Genomic DNA, 10549 nt, shown 5'->3' on the forward strand with positions numbered 1-10549 from the left:
TTAATAATGATATAAATGATGATAATAATAATAATAATAATAATAATTCCGATAGTAACGATAATATCGATCATATCGATAAATATAAATATAATTATAATAAAGTTAATAACGATAATAACAATAAAAACTATAATTACGATTATAAATTACTATAGTAATCACGGTAATAATAAAAATAACACTAATAACGATAATATCGATAATAAAAACGATAAAAATAATAATGGTAATAATTACAATATCAATCATAATTATAACGATGATAATGATAATAACGATAATAATAAAAATAACGATATAAGGATGATAACGTTTTTAACCATAAGAAAGTTAATAACGACAATAATGACGATTATAATAGTAGTAACTATAACAGTGAAAATAATCACGATAATAATAATAATAATAATTATAATAGTAATAACATCGATAATAATAATAATAAATATAATAGTAATAACAACGATAATAATAAAAAAGGATAATAATAACAATAATAATAAAAATAATAATAACGATAATAATAGAAATAGGAATAACTGCCACAATAACGATAATTACGATATCGATGGTAATTACGATAATAAGGATAACAGCGATAATAACGATAATAACGCTGATAATAGCGATAATAACTTTAATAACGAGCATAATGATAATACTGACAATCACGATAATAACGATAGAAAAGCCCATAATATATATGTAAAGAAAGTATACTTTCTCCAGGTAGATTTGTCATGCGTCTCATGGCCCGTCCTTCCTTTGTTTTTGTTATCTACAAATTCTTTTGTTACCCACAAAGCGAGCCGTTAAGATTTGGGGAGAGAAACTGGCAGTAAGAAATAGAACGTAGACGAGAGAAGTAGTACGAGAGTAAAATATAAAATTTAACAGAGTGAACAATAAACGTGAATTGTTGTTTCTTTGTTCACAGAGAAACATATTTCCGTTTGTCACTTCACCCTAATTAAATCGAGTTAAAATAAAAATAATTAAAATATAATATATATAATAATGATAATAACGGTAATAATAATAACAATAATAAAAGTGACAATAACGATAATATTAATTATAATAATAATCCTTATAATAATAATTATTATAATAATAATTATCCTTATAATAATAATTATAAGGATAATATCAATAATAATAATGATAATAACGATTTTAATGTTTATTATATCGATAATAACGGTTATATCGGTTATAATATCGGTAATAATGATAATAATGGTAATAATATCGACAATATCAATAATTGCGATAATAACGATATTTACGATAGTAATAACGATAATAAAGATAATAACGATAATAATAACAATAATAACTATAATAACGATAATAATTATAATAACAAAAAAATAAAGATAATAATAATAATTATAATAATAACGATATTTAGGTGAATACCAATATTAATAACGTTAATAAGGGTTATAAACATAAAATGGTATTTATAACGATAATAACGGCAGTAATAAAAATAATGATAATAAAGAAAATGACGATAATAACGTTAATTACGAGAATAGCGACAGTAACGATGTTAAATATTAAGAATAAAAATAACGATAATAAGCATGATAACTACAATAGCGTCATTAACGATAATTATAAATGTAACAATAACAGCGAAATAATAACGATCATAATAATAATAATAAAAAAAATAATCATAATAATAATAACAATGACAATAAAAAGAAATGTAAAACGATAATAACGTTAATAACGATAATAATTATGACAATAATAATAAGGATAATAACGGTAATAACAATAACAACGATAATAATTGTAGTATCATTATCAGCAAAAGTGATAACGATAATAATAATATTAATAATAATAATAATAATAATAATAATAATAATAATAATAATAATAATAATAGAAATAGTAATGATGATTATAAAAAACGAAAATAACGGTCATAATAACGATAATAATAGTAGTAACGAAAACATCGAAAATAATAGCGATAATAATAATAATCATCATAGTAGTAATAAAAACGATAATAATAAAAAACGATAATTATGATAATAATGATAACGATAATTATAATTGTAGTAATAACAATAATAATAATTATAATAATAATAATAATAATAATAACTATAATAATAGAAATATCGATAACAGATACAATACCGATAAAAGCAACATAAACCATAATAACGATAATAATGATAATAATAAAAATAATAATATTAATAACGTTGAAAATAATAATAAAGGTATTAACGATAATATCTATAATAACGTTAATAACAAATATATTAACGATAATGATAATAATAACGAAATTAACAATAGTAAAGATAAAACCGATAATAACGATAATAACGTTAATAACGATAATAATAAGGATAATAATAGTAGTAACAATAACAACGTAAATATTTTGATAATAATAATAATAATAGTATTAACGATAATAATAAAAATAACAACATTAACGTTAATATATAGAATTACGATAATATCGTTAATAACGTTAAGAACAATAATAATAACGATCATAATAATAATAGCGATAGTAACGATAATAACGTTAATAACGATAATAACTATAAAAAAACCATAATAACGATAATAACAACAATAACATTAATAACAGAAGTAACGTTAATAAAGATAATAATAACGTTAAGTATAAAATGATTATAGCGATAATAATGATAATAATAACGATAATAATAATAACAACAATAATAGCGATAATAACGCTAATTACGATAAAAACGTTTATAACGATAATAATAATTACGATAATTACGCTAATAATAAAGATTATAATTATAATGACCATAATACGATAATAATGATCATAAAGATAGTAACGATAATAAATGTAAGTACGGTAAGAATGATAATAAAGATAATAATAACAATTATAGAGGTAATAACAATAATAACTGTATTAATTTTCATATCGATAATAACGATAATAACGATAACAACAATAATACGCATAATATCATTAATAACAATTATAATGAAAATATCGGTAAAATCAATAATAATAACTATAATTATAATAATAATAATGATAACAAATATCGATAATAGAGAAATAACGATACTAACGATAATAACGGCAATAATGTTAATAACGGTAATAAGGATAGAAAGAAAAATAATTATTATAACGATAATTATGATAATAACGTTCATAAAGATGATACGAATAACAACGGTAATAACATAAATAAAGCTAATAACGGAAATAATAACGATGATCATAATAATAACGCTATTAACGATAGTAAAGGTAATGGTGATAATGAGGATAATAACGATAATAACTATAATTATAACAATAACAATATTAGTAACAATTACAGCGAAAATTATAACGATAATTAAAATAATAATAATAATAATAATAACGATAATAATATAAAATTATTACAACGATATTTACAATAATAACGATTATATCGATTATAATAGAACTAACGATAATAAAGAAAATAACGGTTAATACGTCAATTACGGTAATAATAACGTTAATAATAATAAATACGATAATTACGATAATAATGTTAATAAAGATAATAACTATAAAAATAACGATGATAACGATAATTAAAATAATAACGATAATAACGGTAATAAAGTTAATTAATGTAATAATAACGATAATAATAATAACGATGATAACGATAATAACGACAATAATGAAGAAAATAATAATAATGATTAAAATCCTAATTACGAATATAATAACGACAATAACGGTAGAAACGATAACTATAATGATGATAATAATAGAACGATAATACGCAAATTTACGATAGATCCGATAATAACATTAGTAACGATAATAATAATAATATCGATAATGGCAATAAATATAACGATAAAAATAATAATAACGATAATAACGATAATAACGAGAAAGTAACGATAATAATAAGGATAATAAGGATAATGACAATAAAACTGATAATAATAGATATAATCTTTATAGAAACGATAATAATGTTAATAACGATAGAAATATTAATATTGATAATACCGATAATAATTATAATAACGATAATAACGATAAAAACAAAAATAATAACGTTAATAACGTTTGTAACGTTAATAATAAATATAATATCGGTCATAACGATACTAACGATAATGACAGTAATAATAAAGATAATAACGGTAATAACGAAATTATAACAATAATAACAACAATAAGTATAATAACGATCATAAAGTTATTAAAGATAATAATAACGAACATAATGTTAATAAAGATAATAATAACGATAATAACTATAATAACGATAATAACGTTAATAACGATAATAGTAACGATATTTATAATAATAATAATAATAATAAAAATAATAATAGTAATAATAATAATATCGATAATAATAAAAATAACGATAATAATAACTATAATAACAATAGTAATCCTAACAGCAACAATAAAAGCCATTAGAATAATAATAACCAAAAGAAAGTTATAAATGATAATAACGATAATAACGGTAAAAATGATAATAATAACGATAATAACAATAATAATGATAATAACGATAATTATAAAATTAATAACGATAATAAGGGTAAAAACAAACATTAAAGTGAAAATAGCGATAATAACGATAATAACGGACATAATAAAGATAATAACGGTAATGACGTTAATAACACTAATAATAACGATAATAGTAACGATAAAAATAATAATATCGATAAGTATAATATCGATTGTAATAACGATAATAAAAGCAACAACGATAATAAGGATATTAACGATAATAATGATAATAACGCTATTGGCTATAGAAATAACGATAATTACGATAGTAACGTTATTGACTATAATAATAACAAAAATAACGATAATTACATTAATAACGATAATAACGATAATAACAAAAATAAGAATAATAACGATCATAACGTTAATAAAGATAAGTGCGATTTTATCGTTAATAACGATAACAACGATAATAATAACTATAATAATAATAATAACGATAATAGCGATATAACGATAATATCAATCATAACGTTTTAACGAAAATAACGGTAAAAACGGTAATAATATTAATTACGATAATAATAACGACAGTAGTAATAATACCGAAAATGACGATAATATTAATGAAAACAGTAATAACGATAATAACGTTAATAATAACGATTATAACGATAATTGCAATAATAACTATAATAAGGATTATAACGATAATACAATAAAAACGATAATTACGATAATAACGTTAATGATGATAATAATAAAAATGAAGATAATAACAATAATAATATCGATAATAATAATATTAACGGTAACAACGATTAAAACGAAATATATAACGATATATATAACAATAATAAAATTAATAATGATAATAACATTATTATAACGATAATAATGTAACTAAAGAGAATAATAACAATAATTATAATAATAACGATTATAACGATAGTATGGAGAATAATAAAGATAAAAATAATAAAAACGATAATAGTTTTAATAAAGATAATAATATCGAATATAATAGTAATAATGACGATTATACCGAAATTAACGATAATAATATGGTTAATAATAATAAAAAAGATAATAATAACGATAATAATAATAATAGCATTAATGACGATATAACGATAATAAGGATAAAATAAAATTAACGAAAAAATGGGTAATAAATACCATATCGTTATTAACGATGATAGTAATAATAATAACGATTATATCCATAATAACGGAAATAATAACAATAATAACGGTAATAATGATAATAAAGGTAATAACCATAACAACGATAGTATTGATAATAATGATAATGACGATAATAACGATAATAACAACGATAATAATGATAATAACAATAATAACTATATTAATAATAATAATAATAGTAACGAAAATTACGATACCTATAACGATAATAAAGATAATAACAATAAAACTGTATTACTAACAATAATAACGATAATAAAGATAATCACATTTATAATAATAACAATAATGATACTAAAGTAAATAAAGATAATAACGGTAATACCTATCATAATGATGACAAGAATATAAATACAAATAACGATATTGAGGATAATAATTATAATACCGTTATTAGCGGTTATAATAATAATAATAATACTTATGACGATAATATCGATAATAACGATAAGAACGATAATATGAACGGTAATAATAATAATAATAATAGTAATAATAAAAACTATAATATTTATAATAACTTTAATGAAGATATTAACGATAATTACGATGATAACAATATTAATGTTAATAACGTTAATAACTTTAATAAGAATTATAATAACGATTATATCCATATTAACGATAATAATATCAATAATTATAATAATAATGATAACAACGATAATAATAGCGATAATTGTAAAAAATAAAATTAATAATAATTATAATATTAATAACCGTAATAATAATAATAATGATAATAGCGATAATATCGATAATAACGATAATAACATTAATAACGATATTATTATTTTTTTTTGATGGTCTGAGAAATGTGCCAAACTTTACGCACTTACCCAGGGACCCTGCCCGCCAGAGGAACCCTTCACCATTTGGGTCCCCCGTTAAAGTCCTTCGAGTGTCGAGCTCTCCGTTGGAATAGACACCACCGACTAAACTCATATCCATCCTAGTGGCATTGTGAAACCATCCCGGCATCGCAATGTGACATTACTTCAGGATGACGCCACTGCATCATGTCTCTTAACTGGGCTCCCTCTTCTTACCAGGCCTCCTTGTTCTAATCCTTCTGCCTTCTCAGCATTTTCTCGACAACGTTGTCCGACAAGATGTCTCCGAGGTCCTGCTCCAAGATAAGTTGTTCGGCGCTCCACCGGGTACATATGAAGAACCTGTGGTGGGCGTCGTCGTTGATCGAGTCACCATAGGGGCAGCTGCCGTCTGCTACTTTCCTCGTTTTTGCGAAGATCGGAACAGGCTATGCCCTGTCAAGAATTGGGTGAGGTAGAAATTGACCTCTTCCGCCTCTCGGTTTATCCAGTTGTCTAGTCGACTGATGAGTCGGGCAGTCTATCTGCCTCTAGGTTCCAGCTCCCATCTGCTTTGCCAGGCCTCGATGCTGTTAGACCTGGCGTTCTTTGATGCCTCCTCCTTCCCCAGAACGGGCGTCTGCTGATCAACGAATTGGCTAGTAGTTCTATCGGGATTACCTCGGCTACAACTAGCACTACGAGCTCTGAGACCGTGCGGTAGGAGCAAACGATTCGGAAAGCGCCCCTCCTCTGTACCGCGGCTATGCGCTTGCGATATTTCTCTTTTCGCAGCACCTCGGCCCATACTTACGTGCCGTACAGCATCATAGCTCCGGCGACACCGTTGACATTGGCCATAAGTGTGTCCAGCATGGTTACTACTTCTGCCGCCTTGTCTGCTGCCCTTATTATATGCTCTCCGTAATTGAGTTTGCAATCGAGCATTACTCCTAGATACTTGACAGCCGACTAAATCGGCTACGGTGAAGCTGCGCAAGGTTTTGATGCGCTTTTTCATTAGTAGCACGATTTCTGTTTTCTAGGCTGCTAAGGATAGCCCGTGTTCTTCCATCTAGGAGATGACTCTGCGCATGACCCGGTTGAGCAGCAGCTATGCCCCCTACGTGTCTCTTGCAGTTATAACAATTGCAATGTTATCTGCGTAGCCAACCAAGAAAGCAACTTCAGGGACTGCCATACCTAGGATACCGTTGTAGAATATATTCCAGATATCCGGTCCCAGTATAAAGCCCTGGGCTACCCCCGATGTCAACTCCAAGCTTCTTGGACCATCGCCAATATATTATTCTAGGAAGCGCTCGTTCAGATAATCCCTGAGAATTCGTAGTATGTACCCGTAACGTTGAAATTACGTTAGAGCGCTTCCATTGTCGAGTCCCACTTGACGGAGTTGAAGGCATTTCTCACGTCTAAGTTGGCTAGCAGACACAAATGTTGAGTTAGTTGATTCCATCGCTCCGCCATTTTAGCGGCCGTGACAACCTCCTGGACTGCGTGGATGGTGGAGAGGCCGGATCGAAATCCATACTGGCGGGCGGCAAGATCCCACATTGCGCTCAAGGCTGCGTGCATCTGTAGCCTAAGCAGCTCCTCCAGGAGCATGCCAGCCGTATCGAGCATACTAATAGGCCTGTATAACGAAGCTGCCTCTGCGGAACCCTTGCCCTTGCTAATGAGCACAAGCCTTTCTTCCACGGGACGGGGAAGATGCTTCCCCTGAGGCACATGTTATACATGTTTAGCAAGAGCTCAGGGTGACTCTGCGCGACGGCTTTAAATACTTCCGCTGTAAGCCATCAGGACCTAGAGCTTTCTTGTTCCTCATAGAAGATGCAGCCCTGAGTAGGTCTTCTTCCGTAAATTGCGGCGCTTCGGTTATGCCAGGCGCAGCCGTGCTAATCACTCTCTTCGGTTGTGAGGGGAATAGAGTATGCACAATGTATTCCAACGTCCTCGCGTCTTAAGTAATTCCTTGCGTTCGATACCCCAGCTTGCGAGTGACGATCTGGTACCCTAATTCCACGGAGTCCTATCGACATCCAGACACAGCTCCTTCCAGCACCGTTTTTGACTGGTCTTGATGGTCCTCTTCAAAAATTTTTTCGCCGCTTGATACTCTGCAGCCAAGGGAGCAGTGTCGAGGTTGCGTCTCTTCGCTCGTTGTGGCAATCGGCGAAGCCTTAAGCACTTCTTATGAAGATCAGCGATCTCGTTCATCCACCAGTATACAGGACGCCTCTGCCGTTTCGTGCTCTTCTTTGCACCGCTATCGCGCAAGCCATTTGAATGAGCTGCATAGTTGCTGCAGTAATCATCCTGGCTTGTGCAGTTGACGATAGACTCACGACTGCAATATGATGAAATCTCTAACTTTCATTTATGACTGATGACAGCTTCTCTCGATCCAGTTTAGTGATGTTCCACCGGAGGGGTCACGCTGCACTTGTCAGGGCTGACCTCCTATCGTGTACTTCGAATAGGATGTACTGATGATCGCTCCCAGTGTATTCTTCGATCATCCGCCAGCCTGCGACTCTTGTAACAAGGTGTTCGTTGGCTAGAGAGACGTACGGGATCGTCTCTCTGTAGCCAGTCCTTCGGAAGGTTAACGTGGAGCTTGTATTGAGCACTACTAGTGCCAATCTCGACACCACATCCATGATTCGTCTTCCTCTGAAGTCCGGTTTGGCCTCCCCCCATTCAAGAGCTTTAGCATTGAATTCTCCAGCCACAATGAGGTCCCATTGCATTTACTGCAGCGCGTCTTCCATGTAGTCCTGCTTGGTCTGGAAGTCGTCTATCCGGTCGTTCAGGGTGAGATATACGCTGACATAACACGTCGAGTTATGTCTCATCCAAACGTAACCGCGTCCGGATCCTTAATTCGACACATGTATCAGTCGGGGATCTAGGATACAGATGGCCGCGGTGCCCAATTCATCAGCGTACCATTCTGCATCTTCCCCGTCCTGGTACTGTTCACTGATTAGAGCAATATCAGTTATTCTCAGAGCAGAGCTGGTTTAAGTGGTGGTACGCAATCCTGCTGCTATTGAGGCTACCCTGCAATACTCACATCCTACCTTCTTGTTGAGTGTTGCAATGGCCTCTTGGAAAGGTTTACACGCCATTGATCCGGTGAGGTTCTTCTGGGGTTCCGCAACGCTATTGGAGCACAATAAACAAGTGGGCTCTCTGACCTTACAGTCTTTGATCTTGTGCCCCGTGCCGCCGCAGTAAGATCAAAACTTACTGCGATCGGTGTCCTTGCACGAAGCGCTATAGTGACCATAGTCGAGACAGCTGCAGCATCGCCTTACATCTGTTCGTCGCCTGACTTCGCAGTTGACGAAGCCGACAAGCAATTGTCCGGCCTTCCAAAGCTTCGCAGCTGCTTCCTCTTCTATTTTGACGAGGACCAGGCGTTGCAGTCCCGTGTTGGGGTTCGTCATTTTAACTTGGATTTTCCCCGCGTAGTCTGACAGGGTCCTTTTTAGTATCTCCTCGACTTCTATCACCGATGTGCAGCAATTGCAGTCCCGTTTCTACAACGTAGCTCTGGGAACTACTTCTGTTATGCTACTCGTGTCTCCTACTTCTTTCTTCAAGGTTTCTGCGAATGAGACCTGGATCTACGCAGTGGTCCTCTTGAGTACGAGGAAAACCCCTCCCATTCTAGTCTGTCCGACCGATCTAACATTTACCCCTATAGCGCTGGACTTGATGCGCTGGTGGATGACTCCAACTATGTCTGCGTAAGTTTTGCCTTGCGCAGGATTCAGGAGGATCGCGTCCGGCTTCGTTCTTTTTCCACTACTCCGATTTCCTCAGCTTCTTTTTCTCCTGCTGTGGTGGTTTCGTCGCCTTCTTCGTGGGTTTTTCCTTATTTTTTTCTTCTTGACGACCTCCGTCCACTTTGTGTCTTCGGTCGTCGACTCCTCTTGCCTCGGTTTTTTGTGGCTTTCCTCACGCAGTTGAAGGGGGCTTGTGGCTA

At 31.3% G+C, this 10549-nt stretch overlaps 1 protein-coding gene across 1 annotated transcript; it reads right to left on the reverse strand.

Moving 5' to 3' along the window:
* Nucleotides 1-7072: 7072 nt before the first annotated feature.
* On the reverse strand, nucleotides 7073-9305 carry LOC124426157. The gene is made up of 6 exons (XM_046967516.1): nucleotides 9013-9305; nucleotides 8618-8902; nucleotides 8337-8459; nucleotides 7937-8224; nucleotides 7659-7817; nucleotides 7073-7523 (listed from the first exon to the last, which is right to left on the reverse strand). The coding sequence occupies exons 1-6, from the start codon at nucleotides 9303-9305 to the stop codon at nucleotides 7073-7075; spliced, it is 1599 nt and encodes a 532-aa protein (XP_046823472.1).
* Nucleotides 9306-10549: the final 1244 nt, after the last annotated feature.

Source organism: Vespa crabro, chromosome 8 (genome assembly GCF_910589235.1).
Source record: "Vespa crabro chromosome 8, iyVesCrab1.2, whole genome shotgun sequence".
NCBI classification, from domain to species: Eukaryota; Metazoa; Arthropoda; class Insecta; order Hymenoptera; family Vespidae; genus Vespa; species Vespa crabro.

Excerpts from the sequence above, each read along its gene's own strand:
- LOC124426157 (XM_046967516.1), bottom strand. The coding sequence starts at position 9,305 with ATGCAATGGGACCTCATTGTGGCTGGAGAATTCAATGCTAAAGCTCTT. Across the intron at positions 8,460-8,617 it reads ATCAAGACCAGTCAAAAACG|AGTGATTAGCACGGCTGCGC; the intron begins GTGCTGGAAGGA and ends ACAACCGAAGAG. Across the intron at positions 7,524-7,658 it reads GTTATAACTGCAAGAGACAC|CTTCACCGTAGCCGATTTAG; the intron begins GTAGGGGGCATA and ends AACCTTGCGCAG.